Source organism: Bidens hawaiensis, unplaced genomic scaffold (assembly GCF_021521415.1).
Source record: "Bidens hawaiensis isolate Kalapana, Puna unplaced genomic scaffold, B.hawaiensis_p1.1 tig00034864_1, whole genome shotgun sequence".
In the NCBI taxonomy this organism is placed as follows: domain Eukaryota; kingdom Viridiplantae; phylum Streptophyta; class Magnoliopsida; order Asterales; family Asteraceae; genus Bidens; species Bidens hawaiensis.
The window spans coordinates 159,102-170,454 of NW_027496056.1; the positions used below are offsets into that span (position 1 = coordinate 159,102).

An 11,353-nucleotide genomic window follows, 5' to 3' on the forward strand; every position below is an offset into this window, starting at 1 on the left:
TTCTTTATCTATGTTTTTTTTACATAGAATTCTTAATAGAAATTATATTATTAAATAAAAATAAGAGTAAGAAAAAATAAGTTAGTAAGAAAAACTATTTTGGTAAATACTTTTTAAATAAAACTCTATCATTCATCGAAAATATCGACACGTGGATACCATCATCATCATCAAGATCAAAATATTGACTCAAATTCAGCGGTGACTTGTGATTCAAACTTTCAGTTTCATCATATACATATACATACACCAAAGCTAATTATTATTATTATTATTATTATTATTATTATTATTATCTGCAAATTCGGCCAGTTATTATGTCAAACGGCTGATTGATTCGCATCAGGTTTTCGATTCGTACGGCTTGAATTCGTTGCTCGCTATATTATTATTATTATTATTATTATTATATGCAAATCGGCGTTTAGTTGAGACGAATTTGTTATCATCAAAGCCTAGGTAATCACGTCTCTCGATTTGTACGGATTCAATTCGTTAATAATAATAATAAGAAGAAGAAGCTCGTATTTCAAATGTTTATTATCGGTTAGAATTTAATAATATTTTGAAATCCGATCTTCAATCTGCTGTAGGTGTAGGTAGCAGGTTTCGATTCGTTCGTTCAGCTTGAATTCGATAATAATAATCAGAATTTTATGAAATTTTGAAATCCGATCTTCGGTCCGGTCCGGTCCGCCTTTGATTTGTGTTGTGATTCTCCTTCCGTTGTTTTCGTCTTCATCCGATAGAGTTTGTGATGTTTTTGGAACATGATGTTGAAATGAAACCCTAGGTATCGCGTTTCAATTCGTTCGGCTTCGTTGATAATTAGAGTTTTATAAACATTTGGAATCCGGTTGTCGATCCGCAGTTGATTTGTTCCATAATTCTCGTTTCCGTGTGGTGTATTCGAACATGATATCGAAATGAAACTCTAGGTATCGCGTCTCGATTTGTTCGGATTGAATTTGATAATAAATTCGTTGAGAAAGTGTTTATCGGTTAGCATTGTGAGAATTTTGAGAGAGTTGAGAGAGAATGCCAACGCACGCGGATGTGGATAGGCAGATAGAGCAGTTGATGGAGTGCAAGGCGTTGACGGAAGCGGAGGTGAAGACGCTTTGTGAACAAGCAAGGGCTATATTAGTGGAGGAGTATAATGTGCAGCCGGTGAAGTGTCCGGTGACGGTTTGTGGTGATATTCATGGGCAGTTTTATGATCTGATTGAGCTGTTTAAGATCGGTGGGAGTACTCCGGATACGAATTATCTCTTCATGGGGGATTATGTTGGTGAGTTGTTGCTTAATGATTTGTTTATTAAATTTGGGGATTTTGTGATTGTGTTGATCCCATGTTGTTAGTATAGAAATTTTGATGTGTATCGATTATTGATGAAATTTTGAAGGTATAAACCGAATTCGAACTCAGAATCTAGAATGTAATTGATTACATTTGGTTTAGAAGTAGCAAAATTAGGTTATGGAAGTAGATTTACATATAAATGAATCACATAATACTAATGTATGTTTGTTTTAAAGTTAATAATTTTGCTTAAATCTATATGACAAGATTAGAAAAATCTTTTAACATATTTTAAAAACTTCTAATGAACAAACATAAACAAATAAACATTAACGAACATTAACGGAGGCGAACAACACATTATCGAACATTTATGAACACAATTGAACGAACATGGCCTTTGTTTGTGCTCATTCATTTAGTTAACTGAACGAAATTTCTTGTTCGTGTTCGTGTTCGTTCTATTATTATAGAACGAACATAAACAAACTTCCGACCGAACAGATCACGAACCATTTGACGGACATTCGGTTTGCTTACAGCCCTAATTGGGAATGATTGCTTATGAATCAATAATCAGATTTTCGTAGTTTTGCCAACTGTTTCTTTTATTTTGGAAGTTGATTGTACAATGGTGATTTTGGAAGTTGATATCGTCATTGTGGACGTACAATGGTGATTGTGTAAGCATGATTACATATTTCATTCGCATTTATGATCAACTGTCGCTTATATATTGTGCCAGTGTGCTGCATGTCAAATTGGTAATTTTGTTCTGTCACGTGCGAACAATTGAAATCGTTTGTTTAATATCATTCTGATCTTATTGTTACTGCAGATCGTGGGTATTATTCGGTGGAGACTGTGTCACTCTTAGTGGCTCTTAAAGTTCGTTACAGAGACAGACTTACTATTCTTAGAGGAAATCACGAGAGCCGGCAAATTACTCAAGTGTAAGACCTTTAATTTATAGTGTGCGCGCACGTGTGTTTGTGTGTTTGTTTGTGCAGTGATGAGTTCAGCGAGAACCACTAAATATTTGATAATCATTAGGACCATTTTATTCACTGTTCACTACCGAATGCGCTGCAATATTTTGATGGTTCTACAAGAGAATACACCGAGTACTAACGATTCAACAAACAGTGAATTCACAAGTGAACAGAATGGTTCCTATATTTTTCGATTCTCGTTCGAACCCTTATACACATAAATATTATTTAAAAATGACAATAGAACACACCTTCCTTCTTGGCGTAACAGCTAACTCAATGATCAAATTCAAATATCATTCTTACTAAACAATATTTTGATAGTGGATGTAAAATGAAACAAGATTATATTGATTTTTCTTGTCTGTCGGTCTAATGCACTTGCTACCCAAGAGTAGTTAGGGTTTGCACTAAAGTCATATTTACTAGGGCTACCCTTTGAAGACCCAATTTTAGTATTTGTAGTTAAAGTGGTTTTTGTCGTCTAGCATTCGTGTATGTTTGCATGTAACGTGACGTAAGTATACTGACAAGTATAGTAGTGTTTGAAATGGCGAGAGCTATAAAAAGATAAAAGTACAGATAATTGAAAGTCGGTGGCCAGCCTCTCGGAAGTCGGCCAGCCGCTTTGTTTTGTTACTAGTTTCCTTTGTTAAAAAGTTATAAGTCTTGCTGCTTTTCCCTTATAGCAGTATTCTATTTGGATTATTCATTTTAGTTATAACATGAAACAATTATGGCAAGAATAAAAGGAGATTTTGGTTGTATTTGAATAAGTTCTTAAACTTGTACTGATACCATGGATATTTGACCTGGACATATTTAGTATCCTTTTCTGTTAAAATGTGGTAAGAATAAGGTTATATGAATAGCTATGTTACAGGACCACATGATTTTAGTATTTAATTTGATGCACTAAATGCAAAGATTCTTGTTAGTCAAAACATGGAACTTTCTCTATAATACTAGCGACATGTCACAGCGGTATTAAATAACAGTTTAAATTTTTATCAGCTTAATGAACTTTTGTATAATTGCTTTTTATGGACAGGATTCTCACTTTCTTTTCTTTTTCTTATCTTTATTTATTATAATAATTCTTTTATTTCCAACTCAGGTACGGTTTCTATGACGAATGTTTGAGAAAGTACGGAAACGCAAATGTTTGGAAGTATTTCACTGACCTTTTTGATTACCTGCCTCTTACAGCACTTATTGAGAGTCAGGTAAAAATCCATACGCATAAATCGCATACGAATGCCGTGCATATTATGTTAACACTATTTAATTAATTTTGTTGATATATTTTAGATCTTTTGCTTGCATGGAGGACTCTCACCATCTTTGGACACACTCGACAATATCCGATCCTTGGACCGCATTCAAGAGGTACATGAATGAGTACACACACAGATTACAGATACAGGGTCGTTCAATATATAACCATCTTTAAGTAGAGAATTGCATTTATCTTATAAACACCGGTATCGCTTTAAATGTGACATACATAAGACAGTTATATAACCACATAATCCACTGTCTCTCCCATTATGTGTCTTGCAAGCACTTCGTAGAAGTGCTTATGCGGTTCTCTGCTTAAAATCGGTTGCGTATTGAACACCTACATATATCTATGTATATATTTATGCAATCAAATATGTGTAAAATCTTAGTTGATTGATGATTATCTTTAAACAAAAAGAGACGTCACTGTTCTCCATATGTTGAAAAATACTTTCTAAGTTTTAACTATGTACGGTTATGTTTAAAAAAGGTTGGGGTGGCAATTCCCAACATGACACAACCCTGGCATGAATGAAATAAACGGATCAACGCACGTAACCCATTTAATAAACATGTGGATAAACGGGTCAACACGTTTAAACATGGAAATTAAAATTGAGAAGTATAAGTTCAATCAGCTAAGCAGTTTACGACCATTCACCACCTAATTTGTTTACAACCTGTTTACTCAACCAATCTGTTTAACCTGCCAAACCATTTAACCAGTATATATAAACGGGTTACGTTTATATATTTCCCTTTTTTTGGTCACACACCAGAATGATATTCTCTTTACATATATATAGTATTTGAATTATTATTATTACTGTTATTATTATTAGTATTATTAATATTTATATGTTATTGTTGCACTTTGATTTCCTTTGTATTGCTCCAAAAACATATGTACTTTAGAGCTGAGGGTCTCTCTGGAAGCCACCTCTTTATCCCTTTGGATAGAGGTACGGTGTGCCTACATCCCACCCTCCCCAGACCCTACTTATAGCTTTGCTGTTGGTGGGACTTCACTGGGTATGATTGATTGATTGATTGATATAAACGGGTTACGTGGATTGTGTACGGGTTACATAGGTTTTGTGCATCTAGGTTAGAATCTAGTTTTGTCCACACGTTTAACTAAAGAGTTGTGTTCGGGGTGGGCTGTAACAATCCACCAACCGAATCCTCACATGAATTGCCATCCCTAGTTATTCTAATTATTTATTTTCAACTGTTTCTCAAGCTTTAAGCATCTTTTTATGGACATTTGGATGGTGATTTTGTAGGTCCCACATGAAGGACCAATGTGTGACCTGTTATGGTCCGACCCAGATGACAGGTGCGGGTGGGGAATTTCACCTCGTGGGGCTGGCTATACGTTTGGACAAGATATCGCGGGCCATTTTAACCATGCTAATGGGCTCACTCTCATCTCAAGGGCCCACCAGCTTGTCATGGAGGGTTTCAATTGGTGCCAGGTTTGTCACCCTCTATAATAATATAAGAATATCATTTTAAGTCTCTCTATGATCTTTAAGTTTATTATTATACATAAATAATTACTATGCAAACTTATCATTTGCATTATGCGAGTACCATTTCCGACATAAGACATAAATGATAAGGTTTCAGGCTGTCATCTCTAAGCCGTTAAATTAACGCGTCTCTCTTTTAACCATTTAAAACCAACCAGAGTAACACATTCACAACTTGACTACAACCCATTTAAACCCCTCAAACTTGTTGTGTTCGGGTTACATGCTTTTTAAGTAGGGGTGTCAATTGTGTCGGGTTGGGGGGTTGAAATTTTCAACCAGAACACGGCCCATATATTTATTTGTGTCAAAAACATCGTCCCTTATGCACACGCTTAAAATCGTGTAACCCAAACATAACCCGTTTAACCTAATTATCTAACGTGTCAAACAGATTTGTGGGGGGTAATAATCAAAGTTGTAAATGTGTTTAATCAGGTTGGTGGGTTGTAAAAAAATGGGTTAGACGGGTAAACATATTATCGCATTGACCTGTAACTAAAAGGGTTAATCAAATCAACCCGAACACGACCTGTTTCTTAATGGGTTATTTATGCCAAGCCGACTATAATAACATACAGATATTTTTGTAATAAAAACGATTTAGTAGATTTTTAGCGTTAAATTAGACTTTGGACTGCTTTTTAATCCGTTAGCGTGCATTTTCAAATCTGACCCGTTTGAAGCAAAACCTAAACCCAACCCATGAACAAATAAACGGGTCGAAATAGATGAAATAAGTTTGTGATATTGTTATATATGAAATCATCAGGACAAGAATGTGGTGACCGTGTTTAGTGCTCCAAACTACTGTTATCGTTGCGGAAATATGGCTGCAATCCTTGAAATTGGCGAAAACATGGACCAAAACTTTCTTCAGTTTGATCCAGCCCCGAAGCAGATCGAGCCCGACACAACCCGCAAAACCCCAGATTATTTCTTATAAATATCATCAATCAATTGCTGAAATATTTTGGCTTTTTTTTATAAGTAGGAAAAGAGTTTAAAGTAATGTTTTGATGTTATAGCTTTTAGATAAATGGTGGATGTTGTGTTTCGGTTGTATAATGTTGCTTGGTATAATATGGTTGGTTCAAACTGTTAAAACGGTAACCTGTTAAGAGTTATATTAGGCGGGGGTCGGTTTCAATACCGAGTTTGAACTCGTGTTGTTTACCACTAGCCAGCTCATGGTTCGACGAGTTGGTTGTTTCCAAAGATCTAACCTGTTTATTACAAATGTCAAATAATTTTTTTAATATTTATTTTCGACGTCGTTTTATAAAAATAAATTTTTTTGAAAGTATGACTCTTGGAGTTATGGTATAATCAATTTACCTGGAACCGGTTTCGACCCGTACCCGACTCGTGAGACTTGGTATTGGATTTCTCCCAAAACCGGACCCGGACCCGGACCCGAACCCGAACCCCTGTCAGAATCGGTTCCACCTTTGCCCGGTCAAAACCTGATCCTATCTGCAACATGAAAAAACCCAAAAAACCTGGTCAAATACTTTGACTATACCTGGAACCAGTTTTTACCCTGTTTTGATACCCAAAAATACCCGTTTTGTTCACCTCTATTTAATAGGAGATCGACGGGAAAATAACTTTTCTCTATGGCATACAAAGTTGACATGTGTTTGTATTTTTTATATTTATTGGATAGGCTTGTTAAAACTTGTTTTCGGCTTGTGATCATGTTCAAGCTTGGTATGTAAAGTTTGCAAGTTGAGTTTGTTTATCAGAAGAGGTTCAGTATAAGCTTGGGCTTGAGCTTGTTAAATTTAGCTAGGTTTGAGATTTTAGCAAGTCGATCATAAGTATCTTATTAGGTACTTGGCTTGCTAACGCCTCTAGTTGCGGGTGTTTATTATATGGGTTATTGATATTATAACAATTTTGAAAGCTTTTGTGGTGTTTTGGACGTAGAGTAGAAGTGCAAGAATCATCTTCTATCTTAGCTTCACAGTGTTATAAATGTGGTGTTATATAATCACATATAAACAATTGGAACCGGTTTCTACCCGTACCCGACCCGCGGGTATGACCTAGTATTGGGTTTCTCCCAATATCTGTACCCGGAACCGGACCCGACCTGGACCCGCTAGAATGGTTCCGCCTTTACCCGGTACCCAACCCTACCCGAATCCTGAAAACAAAACCTGCAAAACCCGGTCAAATACCCGGCTATACCTTGAACCGGTTCCTACCTTACCTGATTTTGACTTTTGTTGACCATACCCTGAACCAGTTTCTATCCGGTTCCGGTTCCTAAAATTTACCCAGTTTGTGCGCCTCTATGTACTGCACATCAAGGATAAACAACATTTGTGTAAAAGGAAAAGAAGTTTAACCATGATTATGCTTGATAAAATAACATCTTGTCAAGTAGATTAAGTTTACATGAGTAATTAGGTACCACCGTGAGTTTCGTTACAATTATTTTTCGTTTTTGATAATTGTCAGTTGTCACTTGTATATTTTATGATCATGATAAAGAAGAGCAACGATTCAAGATATATAGAAAACAAGTCGTCAATATCATTTGTGGAATACGGCAATAATGATCGATACATACATGATATATCACAACATGATCACAAAGACATTAAAAGGAAATAACATCACAAGCGATTTATTATACTGAATACACCCACATGAGCATTTTCATTTGTATTCGTTCTTTCAGTCTGGAAAACACAACTTAGTGGCCGGTGTTATGAGCATCGACATCCTTAACAAGAGTGCAAAGGTAATCCATCAAAGAAGTTGGATAGGGTACACTGGTATCCGGTTTCTCAAACTCGAAGGTCCATATAGCCACTTGCGCGTCACCCTTTGGTTCAACATGAAATGTGATTCTGAAGCTCTTGTATAGCTCATCCACTAGATCTCCTCCAATTACCTTGAACACAATGGTGTGGTTTTCCTCATTCACTGCTTCAATTATTTGTTTTGAAAACTTTTTCTTTCCCTCTTTTTACATGTAGATTGCCACAAAATGCCATTAGTTGATCAGTATGTTATAGTTATCAATTGATAATAAATTAATAATAATATAATTTGTTAAATAAAATCACAAATTCAATAAGAGAGCATGAAACTAGGGTATAATAAATTAATAATAATATAATTTTTAGAATCCTATCCGATCTGAATTGATTTCGGATGGATTCAGATTATATCCGAATTACCCAAAATAAACCGTATAACAAACATTCAAACAATAGTCTTATTAGATAAAAAATACAAAACCGAAAAACTAAAAAGAAAACGTACATAAACAAAAGTCAAACTTCAAACAAAAGTGTAATTAAATCTATGATCTATCATAATTCTAAAAATTAAGACAGTTACAAATAATGCCAAACTTCAAATAATTATAACACATGTTATTTATTCGGTTTATTCGGATATCCGATTAATCCGAACTATCCGATTTTTTTTTAAATCCCTATCCGAACTTATCCGAATTAGTTTTTCGGATATTCAGATCGATCCGATTCCGAATATCCGAATAAGAATTCAGATCGGATTATTCGGGCTTCGGTTTTGGTTCGAATTTCGGTTTTATGGGATTTCCTTAACACCTCTATGGCTCTTTTCATGTTTATTAGTTATTTTATTTGTTATACACACATGTGTGCGTGGATGTGTGTGTTAGGATCAAATACAAATAATTATCAACGTGAGAAGCGTATAAAAAGTTAGAGTAATTATGCTAACATTGTAACACCAGAGTAATTATGCTAGAGTATAAACTTACTCTAAAGTATTTGAACTAGAGTACTTTATTTAGTTTTTTTTTGTTGTGTAATTACTAGTTTATATATATTTAGTAGATTAATTTCATTTGCAATGGATCTCACCACTTTCAAATGAACGATCGACTAGAAACCAAGAGACTTTTGTCTCTCTTAGAAGCCATTAGGACACGCGTTCTTAACCCATTTTAGAAAAAAAAAATCTTTACAAGATTCTAAAAAAACGAGTCATTTAGACATACCATGAGTGTAGTTCCACTGGATGACGGAACCAACGACTCCTCTCTCACCCTCATGCAACTCACAATCATGAACCTTTTCAGGCGTTGCCGCAACCAATTTGTGCGGGTTGTGCCTAAAGACGTCATGAAAGACATCACCATTCTTGCTGATCTCTACATAACCGATTAACTTTCCTGATAGAGCCATATTTTATTATTCTCACAAGTTGGCAATGAGTTTATGTGAATATAGACATACATTGTTGGCTATATATAGTAAAATTGGTGCCACAAATAATAATATAAAAACTTGAAGTAGTTGACTTACCATATTTATGAAAATGATCAAGAAGATATGATTCACGTTATGCTTTTTTTTTAATTTTTTGTACATCAAGATTACATATAATAATAATAACAATAATAAAATAATAATAATAAACCATATCAATGTATCACGATCTCCAAAGTTTATTAACTCAAGCCCAATTGTAATAATTTAAGCAGTATAATGTCATTGCATACGGTATCAGCTGTATTACTTAGTTGCAATTGATCTCACGGTCCAGTGACACGAAGGTGATAGTTAAGACTTGAGGTCTTATGGTCTCAGGTTTGAAACCTGACTCAAAAGGGTATTTTCACAGTGGTGGGTTTCCTTTGTGATGGTGTTTTTGAGTGAGTCAGTCTGGAGCGTCAAAATCAGTATCGATGATTGACATCTCGTCTCAGGAAGACTCACTATGGTATTTGGGTTTGTGGTGTATTGGGCTCGGGTTGGGCCCGGTTTACTTGAAGACTAATGATTTGAGTTTAATAAAGATAGAATACATGAGAGGTTATGAGACGACTCTATATCTTTTTATTAGGGTTCATTTTTATTTCTTGCTGAATAAGCTAGTAAACCTAATGTATCTCTATATATGAGATTTTTTACTTTTAATTCCTCACGAGTGAGTTAGTAGCACTAATGAAATACCATGGTTGCAGCGCATGGATGTAGGTCCATTTAGACTAAACCACGTAAATCTCGCGTGTTCATCTTTGTTTTTTCTTCTCTTGAAGTATTATTCGTGTTTTGTGTGCGCCAAACCCTGACAAGTTCCGAACACTATTATTTTTTTTTATTTTTTTTTGTAATAGCTAAGCAAATAATACATGATTTGGATTACTAGTATTATATACAATTTATACGCTTAATTTATACGCTAAATATAACTCGATTTCAGATCTGCGCTCTACTAATAAGCCGAGCCTGATTTTTTACAAGACTATTTTTTTAATCATAACGGTACGTTTCGTTATAAATGTACAAGTGACCGGTTTTATATCTAGAAACAGAAATTTACTTCTATGATATTCATATTTTTAGGAAACTATCCAATTTTATATGTTATTAGAAACTACAACATTATTCAGCTCTTATATACGATTATATGTTGATGTACAAGGGTGACGGAGATCGATTATATGTTTTCATATTTAGAACCGATAATCATACGACTCGACTCAACTCAACTCAACTCAACTCAACTAGTGTGACATACCTATACGAGTCATGTATGGTTGTCATTTGGTGTCTGCAAAGTAGCATAAGATGTCTATAACTCTATATACAACTGCCCTTTATTATATGGTAAATATATATCGAAGCCTTAAAAGACTTTAACACTGTATGTTTCTACTTTATTTTTCTTTTGTTGTTTAGTATTAACAAACTAGTATTTACCATTTGGGGGTGATCTGGGTGGGATTAAGTGAAAATTCTTTTAACGAGAAAACTATAGAACAAATAAATAAATATTTTAAACTTTTATAAATAACATATTATATAATTTTTTTCCTTTCAGGTTTCTTATTTGTTATTATTCATCACTAGAAAAAGAATATATAAAATAAAAAAATATCTTAAAAACAACAAATCGATGTAGTGCATATACACAATAGTGTGTATTTATTGTGTATTGCATATAATACAAACTATTGAACATATGCAATACATCGATTTTTTTATTATTTTATTATTTTTTTTCTCATATAATACAACACTATTGATTATACAATACACAATATTGCATATATGTAATAATTTTTTTTTTTTGATATATTGCATATGTGCACAACGAAAGATTAAGTGAAAACAATTTTGAAAACATTTATTTATAAATTAAAAATATTTATTTATTAGTTTTCTCTCTAAAAAAAGTTCTATCTTAATTATGTCACTTTACTATTTAGGCACATTTGATTC

General features: G+C 34.1%; 2 protein-coding genes across 2 annotated transcripts; one reads left to right on the forward strand and one right to left on the reverse strand.

Moving 5' to 3' along the window:
- Nucleotides 1-634: 634 nt before the first annotated feature.
- Nucleotides 635-6,199, forward strand: LOC143586754 (serine/threonine-protein phosphatase PP2A-2 catalytic subunit-like). The gene is made up of 6 exons (XM_077068228.1): nt 635-1,291; nt 2,142-2,256; nt 3,413-3,521; nt 3,607-3,684; nt 4,866-5,057; nt 5,887-6,199. The coding sequence occupies exons 1-6, from the start codon at nt 1,039-1,041 to the stop codon at nt 6,058-6,060; spliced, it is 921 nt and encodes a 306-aa protein (XP_076924343.1). The 5' UTR covers nt 635-1,038; the 3' UTR covers nt 6,061-6,199.
- A 1,573-nt stretch (nt 6,200-7,772) lies between these two features.
- LOC143586763 (MLP-like protein 31) lies at nt 7,773-9,313 on the reverse strand. The gene is made up of 2 exons (XM_077068240.1): nt 9,124-9,313; nt 7,773-8,093 (listed from the first exon to the last, which is right to left on the reverse strand). The coding sequence occupies exons 1-2, from the start codon at nt 9,308-9,310 to the stop codon at nt 7,822-7,824; spliced, it is 459 nt and encodes a 152-aa protein (XP_076924355.1). The 5' UTR covers nt 9,311-9,313; the 3' UTR covers nt 7,773-7,821.
- Nucleotides 9,314-11,353: the final 2,040 nt, after the last annotated feature.

Coding starts and splice junctions, on each gene's coding strand:
- LOC143586754 (XM_077068228.1), top strand. CDS start 1,039: ATGCCAACGCACGCGGATGTGGATAGGCAGATAGAGCAGTTGATGGAG. Junction 3,685..4,865: donor CCTTGGACCGCATTCAAGAG/GTACATGAATGA, acceptor GTGATTTTGTAG/GTCCCACATGAAGGACCAAT. Junction 5,058..5,886: donor AGGGTTTCAATTGGTGCCAG/GTTTGTCACCCT, acceptor TGAAATCATCAG/GACAAGAATGTGGTGACCGT.
- LOC143586763 (XM_077068240.1), bottom strand. CDS start 9,310: ATGGCTCTATCAGGAAAGTTAATCGGTTATGTAGAGATCAGCAAGAAT. Junction 8,094..9,123: donor CCAGTGGAACTACACTCATG/GTATGTCTAAAT, acceptor ACATGTAAAAAG/AGGGAAAGAAAAAGTTTTCA.